The sequence below is a fragment of the Cervus elaphus genome, chromosome 19 (assembly GCF_910594005.1).
Source record: "Cervus elaphus chromosome 19, mCerEla1.1, whole genome shotgun sequence".
Lineage (NCBI taxonomy): Eukaryota > Metazoa > Chordata > Mammalia > Artiodactyla > Cervidae > Cervus > Cervus elaphus.
The window spans coordinates 51,094,751-51,106,829 of NC_057833.1; the positions used below are offsets into that span (position 1 = coordinate 51,094,751).

The 12,079-nt window shown below is 45.4% G+C and overlaps 1 protein-coding gene across 1 annotated transcript in view; it reads right to left on the reverse strand.

Moving 5' to 3' along the window:
* Positions 1-12,079, reverse strand: part of PDIA5 (protein disulfide isomerase family A member 5) — a 91,867-nt gene that overhangs the window by 14,172 nt on the left and 65,616 nt on the right. The window contains exons 12-13 of the mRNA XM_043874205.1: positions 2,556-2,626; positions 1,849-2,009 (exon numbers count right to left, since the gene is read on the reverse strand). Of these exons, the coding sequence (XP_043730140.1) occupies positions 1,849-2,009; positions 2,556-2,626 (232 nt within the window). The remainder of the gene's footprint in view (positions 1-1,848; positions 2,010-2,555; positions 2,627-12,079) is intronic.

The following is a 12,079-nucleotide window of genomic DNA, read 5'->3' on the forward strand; positions in this document are numbered from 1 at the left end:
CCCCTCATACATCCTGGGTTCCTCAGCTGACACCACCCACCAACCCTCTGCTCTGCTCTGTCCCAGGATCCTGCCTCCCTGGGCTGGTCTGCTGGTGGGCACATCTTAGTCACCCGATTGGGTTACTCATGCACAAGCCTGGAGGCACCATCAGCCTCACCCGACACCATCTGCTTGTCCTTCTGCTGGTGGCCTCAGCCCCTCATCACCTCAAAGCAGCTGCTGTTAAATTATGCTCTGGCTGGTGGATTCCTTTTGAGCTCCCAAAGAACCACAATTTGTTGTGAGGAAAGGCACTTCACCACTCTGAACCAAGGAAACAGGGATAGGCCTCGGTAGGATCTGAGTATAAGGCGGGGCAACAGTTATACAAGCATGCTGCCAAGGCTGGGAGGTTCCAGCACTTAGGTGGTGGCACCATCAGTCACAGCACTACATGAGAACTGCCATCAGTAACAAACCAGCTTCCTCCGAGTATTTCCACACACCATGCACAATAATCCAATTTAATTCTCTGAACAAGTCTATGGGAAAAGTATTGTCTCCACTTTACAGATGGGAAACTGGGGCTTAGCAGGGTCAAGTAAATGGCCCAGGGTCATGACCTGAGTGCAAGGTTCTCAGACTCCGAAGCCCATGCTCTTACCCTAGTGCTTTTCAGGTGGTGACTAGGACAGGAAGGACAGAGACCTTCCATGCTCGTTATCTATGTCCAGTCCTCTGGACCAAGGATTGGCAATAATCAATCCTCTGGTTGCCCCAGCTCTCTAACCACAGTGCAAGCACCAGGGACCTCGTCTGAGACCCCGTCCTGCTCAGTCCTTCCAGGGAACCAGCCCTGGCAGCAGAGCGAGGCCAGAGAGGTATGTGTGAAGAACAATCTGCCTCCTGCAGCAGAGGACCGGCAGAGAGAGTGTCTCGTTCCTCTTGGGGACGAACCACTGCTCCCTCTGCTCCTAAGACAAGGCCTGGCTACTCTGGGCATCCACCCCTAGTGATCAGCAGGAGACTGGAGGGGCTGAGACCAGGACCTGACCAGTCCACTCACCTCTTGCCAGGAGCCTCTCCTGAACCGAGTGGTAACTTTGCTCCCATTCCATAAGCTGGTGTTTCTCAAAACCCCATCACTGATTGTTTCATTCACATTTTCCGAATCAAAGGTTCAGAATCTGCACTTCAATAAGCACCTCAACACCAGGTAATGTTTACATACACCCAAGTTTGAGGACCAGTGTTCTGACAAAGTAACTGCCCCTGGATGCTGCTATTTTGCACAATTCTCGCGTCACTGTGTGACTCTCAAGTCTTGGTTCTCACATGGGCATGATTATGCCACATACCAGGGGCCTCTGCAAAGGCTGGAGAGTGTCTTCTTTGACTTTACCTTTCCCTCAGTGCAGAAATGGGGCAGTATTCTCAAATATTCAAGTTATGTATGGGTGTGTGTCTCGGGGGAGGGGTAAGGACAGGAGAAAGCACTTGTGTGGTGGCCCAGTTAGTCCTCTCACAGGAGGGGAAGAGGCAAATAACTGCAGGTTCCAATGAAAGGAATAAAGGGTATATGATGAAACCTGGGGCTAGCACACTGGGGAAGGGTGTCCTAATAAAGAAACACATGGCTTCCGGCAGCTGATGCCACCACACCTAGAAAGATTACTGTGACCTGCTGGATGAGGACACGGGGTCAGCACACCCAAGGTGCCCTAAGGATTGGGAAGCCCTGTCTGTCTTGGCTCCTGGGCCCCGAGTCAAGGTCAGAGGCTCCTAAGTTTACTTCATCTCCTCAAGGCCCTGTCCAGTGGCCAAAAGCCAGGGACCAGCATGTGCTATCGAGACCATGGGACTCACTTTCGCATCCACTCAATGAAGCTCTTCTTTGTTCTGAGCGCAGGCACTGCAAACTTCTCTCCATTCTTAAAATATTTGAGTGTAGGAAACTCGGAGATGTGGAATCGTTCTGCCAGGGCCTTGTTGACGGTGGCATCGACAGCTGCAAGGACACCAGAGCTCTGGGACGGGGGAGAGGCCAACCATGCATGACAGCCTCAGACACGGTGCCGGCAGAAGAGGAGCCCGGACGCCAGCCCCCGCCCACCCTGGGCCTGTCAGAGCTTCCTGGGGCGGGAACGCCATACACCCCAGGGACAGCTGGACCCTGGCACCAGTCTCATTGTGGCCTGAGATGAGGCCTTGTTATCGCCCCCATCAACCAGGTGGAGCAGACTGCGGCTGTTCTCAACAGGCAAGGTCCCACAGAAAAAGAACTGTGGGGCTTCATCCCAGAGCCATGACCTTGGCAGAGGTCACCTGGATGGGTACCTCCAGGTACATTCCTCTGAACCAGACCCCATAGTTTCTGAGCACTGCTCCACCCCTGGTAGGAGCCCCACCTGCTTGACTAACTCACATCTATTCGGGGACAGAGAAATCCTGCAGGGCTCCATGGAGCTGAGGAGCTGCTACAGAGTTGCAGGGGAAAGTTGTCCTAATGGTTCGTATTACTGAATGTACGAATTTAGTAGAAAGCAATGGGGGAGTAAGGAAAGAAAGCTTACGTCTCCTTCTCCGTGGAGGACTTCTGCTGCATTCTCAAACTCTGGCTTCATTTTCTTACAGTGTCCACACCCTGTGGGAAGAAATCAAGAGAAACCATCCCTATGGCATGGAGGCTCCAAGGATGTCCCCTGCCTCCAGAAAACAGATGGGTCCTAGTACTAGATACCAGGGGTACCCAGGAGAAAAGAATAACAGTACCAGTTCGGAGAAAAGAAAGCTTTTGCCTGATCCACTGGGGGTGGGAGGGGCACAAGAGGCAAAAATGAATCAACTACATCAATAATGCTGGTGATATGTATATAGGTCCCGTGTGCCAGGCACTGCTCTAGGTGACTGTATCTGCATGACAGCCCTATAAGGTCTGAACTATGTTATCTCCATTTTACAGATAAGAAAACTGAGGCACTGAGAGGGTGGATGACTGCCCAAGGTTACATACACAGCCACAGGTCACAGAGCCGGGCTGAAAATTCAAGCAATCTAGCTGGAGGCCACGGCCACCAGCAGCATGTGCTTCCTAGCACCATGTAGACTGAAGTGAACTGGGCCTTGAACTGAGAATAAGAATCCACAAAAGCAAGAGTATGGGGAAAAAATCAAGTTCTGACTGCCCCCACAAGGGAGGTGGTATGATATGACAAGCACTTGTCCTTTCCAAACAAATGGCATTTTCTTGGGATAGACTGCTTTGCTTTGCCCTCTTCTCCTTACAACCACTTGAATGCAATAATGTTACAAATAATAACATTTGATACATTAAAAAGGAAGCATCACCTACTTTCTGTAGGTGATAAGAGGACAGTTTTAAATTGCTTTCATTTTAGCAGAAAAAGTATTTTCTAGCATCTTAGCAAAAGGGGCTATGAGGCCAGTAGGACCAGACTGGTTCAGGCTGGAGACCACTCTCAAGGGAAACCTGGCTGGGGTGGGTACACACAGACAAGGTTAAGAGGATGCAGGGATGTGACCTGGCCTTCTTGTGGTGTGTGCTACTGCTTGGGAGCTTAGAGCGCCATGATTCTACTGCTGATTATTGGGAAAAAGAAAGACAAGAAAGGAAGATACATGGAGACCAAGCAACATGCTATTACTAAAAAATCAACAGGCCAATAAAGAATCAAAAAGGCTATCGGAAAATACCGAGACATGGAAACACAAGTTTCCAAAATCTATGGGATGCAGAAAAGCAGTTCTAAGATGTAAGTTTATAACAATAAAGGGGAACTTCAAGAAACAAGAAAAATCTCAAATAAAGAACCTAATCCATCATCTAAAGGAATTAGAAAAAGAAGAACAAGCAAACTCAAAGGTCAGTTGAATGAAGGAAATAACAAAGATCAGAGAGGAAATAAATAAGACAAAGACCAAGAAAACAATATAAAAGATCAATGAAACCAAGAGATGGCTTTTTTAAAAAGATAAACAAAATTAATAAACCTTAGCCAGGCTCACTAAGGAAAAACAAGGACTCAAATAAATGAAAGAGGAGAAATAACAACCAATTATCAGAGATATTAAAAAAATCTACTATGGTTATACACCAAATCAGACAACCTAGAAAAAAATGAACAAATTTCTAGAAACATAATCTTTGGAGACTGAATCAGGAAGAAATAGGCAATCTGAACACATTGATCACTACTAGTGAAGTTGAATTCATAATTAAAAAAAAAACTTTCAGCAAACAAAAGTCCAGAACCAGATAGCTCCACAGGGTAATTCTACCAAACATATAAAGAACAGCTAATATCTATTCTTCTCAAACTAGCTCCTCAAAATGGAAGAGAATGGAACACTCCCAAATTCATTCTACAAAGCCACCATTACCCTGATACTAATACCAGGTAAAAGCACTACAACAAACTACAAACTAATTTTATGATGAATATAGATGTAATATACTCTCTACAAAATATTAGCAAACCAAATTCAACAATATATATAAAGAATCATATAGTATGATCAAGTGGGATTTATTACAGGGATGAAAGGATGGTTTAATATCTGCAAATGAATCAAAGTGATACAACATATTAACAAAAAGATCATGTCAATAGATGCAGAAAAAGCATTTGACAAAATTCAATGTACATTCTTGATAAAAATGCTCATCGAAGCTGGCACAGAGGGAACACAGCTCAACAAAATAAACATCATTCATGACAAACTCACAGCTAACATCACACTCAGTGGTGAAATGCTGAAAGCCTTTCCTCTAAAATCAGGAACAAGACAAAGATGTCTATTCTCACCACTTTTATTCAACACGGTCCTAGCCATAGCAATCAGACAAGTAAAAGAAATAAAAGGCATTCAAACTGGAAAGGAAATAAAATCATCACTATTTACATATGACATGAAACTATATATAGAAAGCCCTAATGTCTCTACCAAAAAACTATTAGAACTAATAAGTGAGTTCAGTAAAGTTGTAGGATATAAACTTAATACACAGAAATATGTTGTTGTCTTTATACTAATAACAAACTATCAGAAAGAGAAAGCAAGAAAACAATTCTGTTTCAAAACTGTATTGAAAAGAATATAAAATATTTAGGAATAAACTTAAGGAGATGAAAGACCTATAATCTAAAACTATAAAACAATGATGAAAAATTGAAGATGATACACAGAGATGAAAAGATGACCTGTGTTTGTGGATTAGAAGAATTAATTAATTATTAAAATATCCATACTACCCAAAGCAATCTACAGTTTTAATACAATCCCTATCAAAATGACTATGACATTTTTCACAGAGTTAGAATAAATAATCCTAAAATTTATATGGAACCACAAGAGACCCTGAATTGCCAAAGTAATCTTGAGAAAAAAGAACAAATCAGCTGGAGATATCACATTCCCTGACTTCGGACAACACTACAAAACTGCAGTAATCAAAACACTATGGTAGTGAAACAAAAACTGAGATCAATGGAACAGAATAGAAACCCCAGAAATAAACCCACTTAGGATCAATTTGAGATGGGAATACCACACCATCTGACCTGCCTCTCGAGAAACTTATATGCAGGTCAGGAAGCAACAGTTAGAACTGGACATGGAACAACAGACTGGTTCCAAATAGGAAAAGGAGTATGTCAAGGCTATATATTGTCACTTATTTAACTTATATGCAGAGTACATCACGAGACACGCTGGGCTGGAAGAAGCACAAGCTGGAGTCAAGATCGCCAGGAGAAATATCAATAACCTCAGATATGCAAATGACACCACTCTTATGGCAGAAAGTGAAGAGGAACTAAAAAGCCTCTTGACGAAAGTGAAAGAGGAGAGTGAAAAAGTTGGCTTAAAGCTCAACATTGAGAAAACTAAGATCATGGCGTCTGGTCCCATCACTTCATGGCAAACAGATGGGGAAACAGTGGAAACAGTGTCAGACTTTATTTTTCTGGGCTCCAAAATCACTGCAGATGGTGGTTGCAGCCATGAAATTAAAAGATGCTTACTCCTTGGAAGGAAAGTTATGACCAACCTAGATAGCATATTAAAAAGCAGAGACATTACTTTGCCAACAAAGGTCCGTCTGGTCAAGGCTATGGTTTTTCCAGTGGTCATGTATGGATGTGAGAGTTGGACTGTGAAGAAAGCTGAGCACCGAAAAATTGATGCTTTTGAACTGTGGTGTTGGAGAAGACTCTTGAGAGTCCCTTGGACTGCAAGGAGATCCAATCAATCCATCCTAAAGGAGATCAGTCCTGGGTGTTCATTGGAAGGACTGATGCTAAAGCTGAAACTCCAGTACTTTGGCCACCTCATGCGAAGAGTTGACTCATTGGAAAAGACCATGATTTGGGGAGAGATTGGGGGCAGGAGGAGAAGGGGACGACAGAGGATGAGATGGCTGGATGGCATCACTGACTCAATGGACATGAGTTTGAGTAAACTCTGGGAGTTTGTGATGGACAGGGAGGCCTGGCGTGCTGCGATTCATGGGGTCGCAAAGAGTCGGACACAACTGAGCAACTGAACTGAACTGAGGATCAATTAATCTTATTTATGATAAAGGAGGCAAATTTATTCAAAGAAAAAATGATAGTCTCTTCAATAACAGGTGCAGGGAAAACTGAACAGCTAAATGTTAAAGAATAAAGTTAAAACATTTTATCACACCATACATGAAAAAAAAACTCAAAACAGAGTTGAGACCTAAATATAAAACTTCTAGAACACAAGTGGAACACTGACAAATTGTAGCAAAATTTGTTTGGATTTGTCTCAAGGCAAAAGAAACAAAAGCAAAAATAATCAAATGGGACCTAATTAAACATAAAAGCTTTGTGTAGCAAAGTAACCCACTGACAACATGAAAAGACAACCTACTGAATGGAAGAAAATATTTATAAATGATATGACTGATAAGGGGTTAATATACAAAACATAAACAGCTCATATAACTCAAAATCAAAAACAAACAATCTGAGTTAAAACTGGGCAAAAGACTTGAACAGACATTTCCCCAAAGACATTGCTAATCATTAGAGAAATGCAAATCAAAAACCACAAAGAGATATCACCTCACAGCTTTCAGAATGGCTCTCATTAAAAATGTCCACAAACAACGAATGTTGGCAAAGAAGTAGAGAAAAGGGAACCTTGGTACACCATTGGTAAGAATATAAACTGGTGCATTCACTATGGAAAACAGTATGGAGGTTCCTCAAAAAACTAAAAATAGAACTGTCAAATGGCCCAAAAAATCCACTCCTGGGTATATATTTTGAAAGAAAAAAAAATCCCACTAATTTGAGAGGATACATGCACCCCAATTCCCATAGCAGCATTACTTACAACTGCCAGGATATGGAGGCAACTGTCCATGAACAGATAAATGGATAAAGAAGATGTGGTACATGTATACAATGGTATATGATCCCACCATAAAAATAATAAAATTCTGCCATTTGTAACAATGTGTATAGACATAGAGGGTACTATGCTTAGTGAAGTCAGACAGAGAAAGACAAATACTCTATGTTAATTACTTATATGTGGAATCTAAACAATAAAAGAAGCAAATGTTTATAACAACAGAAACAGACTCACAGAGAGCACAAACTAGAGGTTACCAGTAGGGAGAGGAAAGGGAAAAGGGGCAAGATAAGAGTGTGGGACGAAAAGATACAAACTACCATGTATAAAATAAGCAACAAGGATAGAGCACATGGAAGTATAGCTACTGTTTTGCAAAAGCTTTAAATGGAGTATGATCTATAAAAATACTGAATCACTATGTTGCATACCTGAAACTAATATACTGTAAATCAACTACACTTTAATTGAAAAAAAAAAAAAGAATTGGGACAAAAAAAGAAAGGAAGGATGACTGACACCAGTATCATCAGAGGAGCCCTCTCAGACACACCCCTCCTCCCCAGAGGAGTCCTCTCACACACACCCCTCCTCCTCAGAGGAGCCCTCTCAGACACACCCCTCCTCCCCAGAGGAGCCCTCTCACACACAGCCCTCCTCCCAGAGGAGCCCTCTCACACCCTTCCTCCTCAGAGGAGTCCTCTCACACACAGCCCTCCTCCCAGAGGAGCCCTCTCACACACACCCCTCCTCCCCAGAGGAACCTCACACACACACACCTCCTCCCCAGAGGAGCCCTCTCACACACACCCCTCCTCCCCAGAAGCCACTGGGCCATGCAAACAGCTTTCCTGCCTCCATCTGAGCACTTTGGCTAAGACAAAAGTTCCTCTCTCCTGCAAGGTCATTCCTGCAGAGCTCAGCTCCACATGGCATTGAGACACACGTTCAATTTCTGTCTGTTCCAACTTCCTCAGTCTATGCTCACTTTGTTCCTCCCGGGGACAGGGGCCTCACAGTGTCTACCCTAACTGCAACCCCCTAAATACAAATACACACACACACACACATAACAGAAAATGCAGGCCAGTGTTGTCAAGCCCTCCTCTGGAGAGAGTGCTCTGGGGAAGCCATGAGATGACTCGATGGACGAAATTCACTGATGTAATCCAGCCCAGGGAGTGGCCACAATTCTCAGCCACGCTAACATGTTGGTCCTTCTCAAACAGGCCTGAGGAAGAGGGACACCTGTGGGTTCATGGTCTGACTAGAGCCCGTTGGGACCCCAAGTGAACCATATAGGTATCAAATTCATCACAATATTAAAATACAAGAACATTATTTTCCAGAGCTGAACATTTGACATGATCAGAACCCATTTGCACTTTTATAAACAACTGAGATACAAAAGTATCTTTCGTTTTGTTTTCGTAAACTGTTTCGAATTGAAAATGTGACTTCCCCACAGAAACGATCTTCTACACAGATTCTACGCAGAGCCTCAAGAAAGACCACAAGAGGATGTTCCTGAAGCATGCAGAGCACAGAATCATTTGTTTACAGCATGCAGCCCCCAGTCCAGCTCGGGACTCCCCCACCAGCCTCCCCCTGCAGGCAGCCGCTGCCCACAACAGCCAAACAGAGAGCATCCTCCTCTGAGCTGGGCGGACTCTGGGCTTTTTTGGGTCACTGACATTCTTGAGAATTTAATGAAAGCTTCTCTCTCACCTCTCCCATATTGATGCATATATAGTCTATATTTATGAATAACTTGAGGGCTCTGAATGTCCTGACTGGTTCACAGACCCCTGGTCTTATAAGCGGCCAAGACAGGGAAGGGCTGACTCCGAGGCAGTGGTGGGGGCAGAAGAACAAGGAGCGGTCTACACAGGTGTCAGACGGAGGTTCCCTTCCACGCGGATCCCCGTGTCTGGAGTAAATCAGATATTCTAAGGAGGATTCTACTGACTCAACATGAAATATATTGACTTAAAAAAATTTTTTTTGATCTGACTAAAATAAAGGAATAAATCGCTCTTGAGGGTTTACAGTCAGGAGGGTCTACAACTCTTAGAGAAATCCGCAGGCCTGCCTTCAGGCTGAGAACTCTCTGCACCCTGCCCCACGGTGACCACCCCCGCCCCCCCACTACCCACAGCTCCCAGGCTGACTTCCCCTGGGGTGGAGGGGGCTCACCTTGCATGAAGAGAAAAAGCTCAGAGGCTCTTCCCCTGCCGTAGTGTCTGACACCCAAGAGTTCTCTCTGCCTTGTAGTAAGTAGTGAATGGCCTGAGCAGAGCCACTCAACCCAGCAAAGCAGAAGGAAAGAGGCGTGGGCAAGCCTCAGGAGACCCGGGCTTCCAGCTCCAAGTGGCCTCCACGGCAGGCAGGAGGGGCAGGAAGGGGATGCTCTCCTGACCACCCTCTCCTGCACCAGGATAAGAATGTGATGTCAGGCAAGTGCCACCAGGGCCCATGTTCAAGGTGGGCAGTGGGACTGTGTGACAGTGATGGCAGAGAAGACAAAAAAGACAAAGTCACTCACAGAAAACCATTCTTTCTTTCCAAAATGTACCAGTCAGTGAGGCAGGACCCCTGAAGATGAGCGAGTTCACCTTCATGCTTTTGATAGACTCAGTCCTTTGATGCTACTGCTCCCTGGGGAAGCAAACGGACTCCACATCGCCTGCCAGCCTCTATCAGCGGCGGGCTGGAGATGGACTCCTGAGATGGAAAACTAGCTCACAGGGAAGAGGAGCTGTGATCGACCCGTGAGGCCTGCCCTAGACACGGGAGGGGTGGCTGGAGGACACGCGGAGGTGACAGATTGTGTGGTGTGCACACACGGCTCTCCCGAACCTCCAGCTCTGTCTGTAGGACTCTACCAAGTAATAAAAGGGCTCACTCTCTCTGCACTGGCCTTCCACACACTGTCTCAGCAGCCTCATGAGATGAGACACAGGACAGAGATCATCAGAAATGACGCTCTGGGAGATGAAATGAGAAACTGCAGCGGGGATGGGGGTGGGGGGGTGTTCCCGGGGCCTTGGATAAACAAGACGGGATTAGAAGGTAGGATTAGAAGGCTTCTGGCTGGAGCACACTGTGACCACACAAGCCAGTCTTTTCCCCAAAGTTCTGTCCACAGCCCCCAGTTCAGTCCATCACAGCCTCAGCCCTGATGGACCAGGCATCTCCAGACAGAGCATCCCCCTCAGCTCTGGCCCAGACTTTGAGTCTCCAGTTCACTTCAGCTCCACCAGACCACCTATTTCTCTTCTACTCATAAAAGATGTCTTATTCATATACTCCTATGGTAGTTCATTTTGTAATGCCCTCTGACTGTTAGACTGCTGTCTCCTGATATTTAGGGGGTGACCAGGGCATCTTTTCAAATCATAAATCTTATCAAATTCCCTTGGTCAAAACTTTCCAATGGCTTCCATCACAAGTAGATTGAAATCCAAACTCCCTCCCACAGCCACAAGCTCCACATAATCGGACCTTCCTGCCTTCAACCTCAACTCAGGGAGTATCCCTCTGTCCTCTACACTGCAACCTGTGACCTCTTTCTGCTTTCCTATCTCAGCAAGCTCATTTCTACCCTCACAGCTCTTAACAAGCTATTGCCTGGAACACGATCTTCCCCCAGGTCTTCGTATGGCTGACCACTTCACATCATGCAGGCTTTAGCTCAAATTTCACTTCTACAGAGAAATTCCCTGACCACCTAACCCCAGGGAGCCTCAACCCATCACATTCACTTCCAACAGTGTGTTTATTTTCTCGACTGTTCTCCAAATAGCTGGAGTAATCTGCTTACTTGAACCCTCTAATTCCCCAACTGGGGTGAATCTCTGTACAGACTGATCTCACTTAGTCTCACTCCCCACCACATCCCTGGTACTGAGGATGGCATCCCACACACACTTTGTGAATGAATGGATGTGTTGTTCAGGTTTAGAGCAGTGCATATGAGGTTGAACTGAATCATTCATGCCTGGTCGAGGAGAGGATGGTCAGGAGAGCATCCGCTTTCTTTTGGGGCAAAAGCCACACCAGTTACTAGGTTGACTAAACCTCTATTTAGTAAAACCAGCAGCCATATCATTTACAATGTGCACAGCCTCTCCCCACCCTCCCACCCCCATTTATACACTTCCCGTGTTCCTTACTAGGTCTGGAAAACATCTTGGAAATCTCCAGTATCTCCTGATGTTGTACTAAAGTTTCCGATACATTTCCAAGAGTTCTCCTGATAGTGTTACTTGTTTTCACTACTAGCTGCTATTCCCTCTGCTCCCTGAACAAGATACAAAGGCTAAGCAATAAACTTCTGTAAACAGTTTGGGTTGAGGAAACCAGCCAGGCCCCTGGGAGGAGAGCTGTCTGGCTGAGCAAAGGTCTCCCTCGCCGGCAGCCGCCTGCCTTGGGGAGCTGAGGGTGTGAGCGATGACTGCCCGGACCCCAGCCTCCACGATGGCCGTGTGGGCTGCGGGAGGGCTGGACAGCACAGTGAGAACTCCGGCCCGCTGCATTTTACTGTCCTGATTGTGATTTGATGGGCCATTAAGTTTTACTGCCAAACTTCCTTGTTGGGTTTTTATCAGCTGTGTAAGTGCACTTACACCGATTTTCATGACCTGGCAAAGAGGCTGCCCAGCAGTTCCTCGACCACACTCTTTTCTGG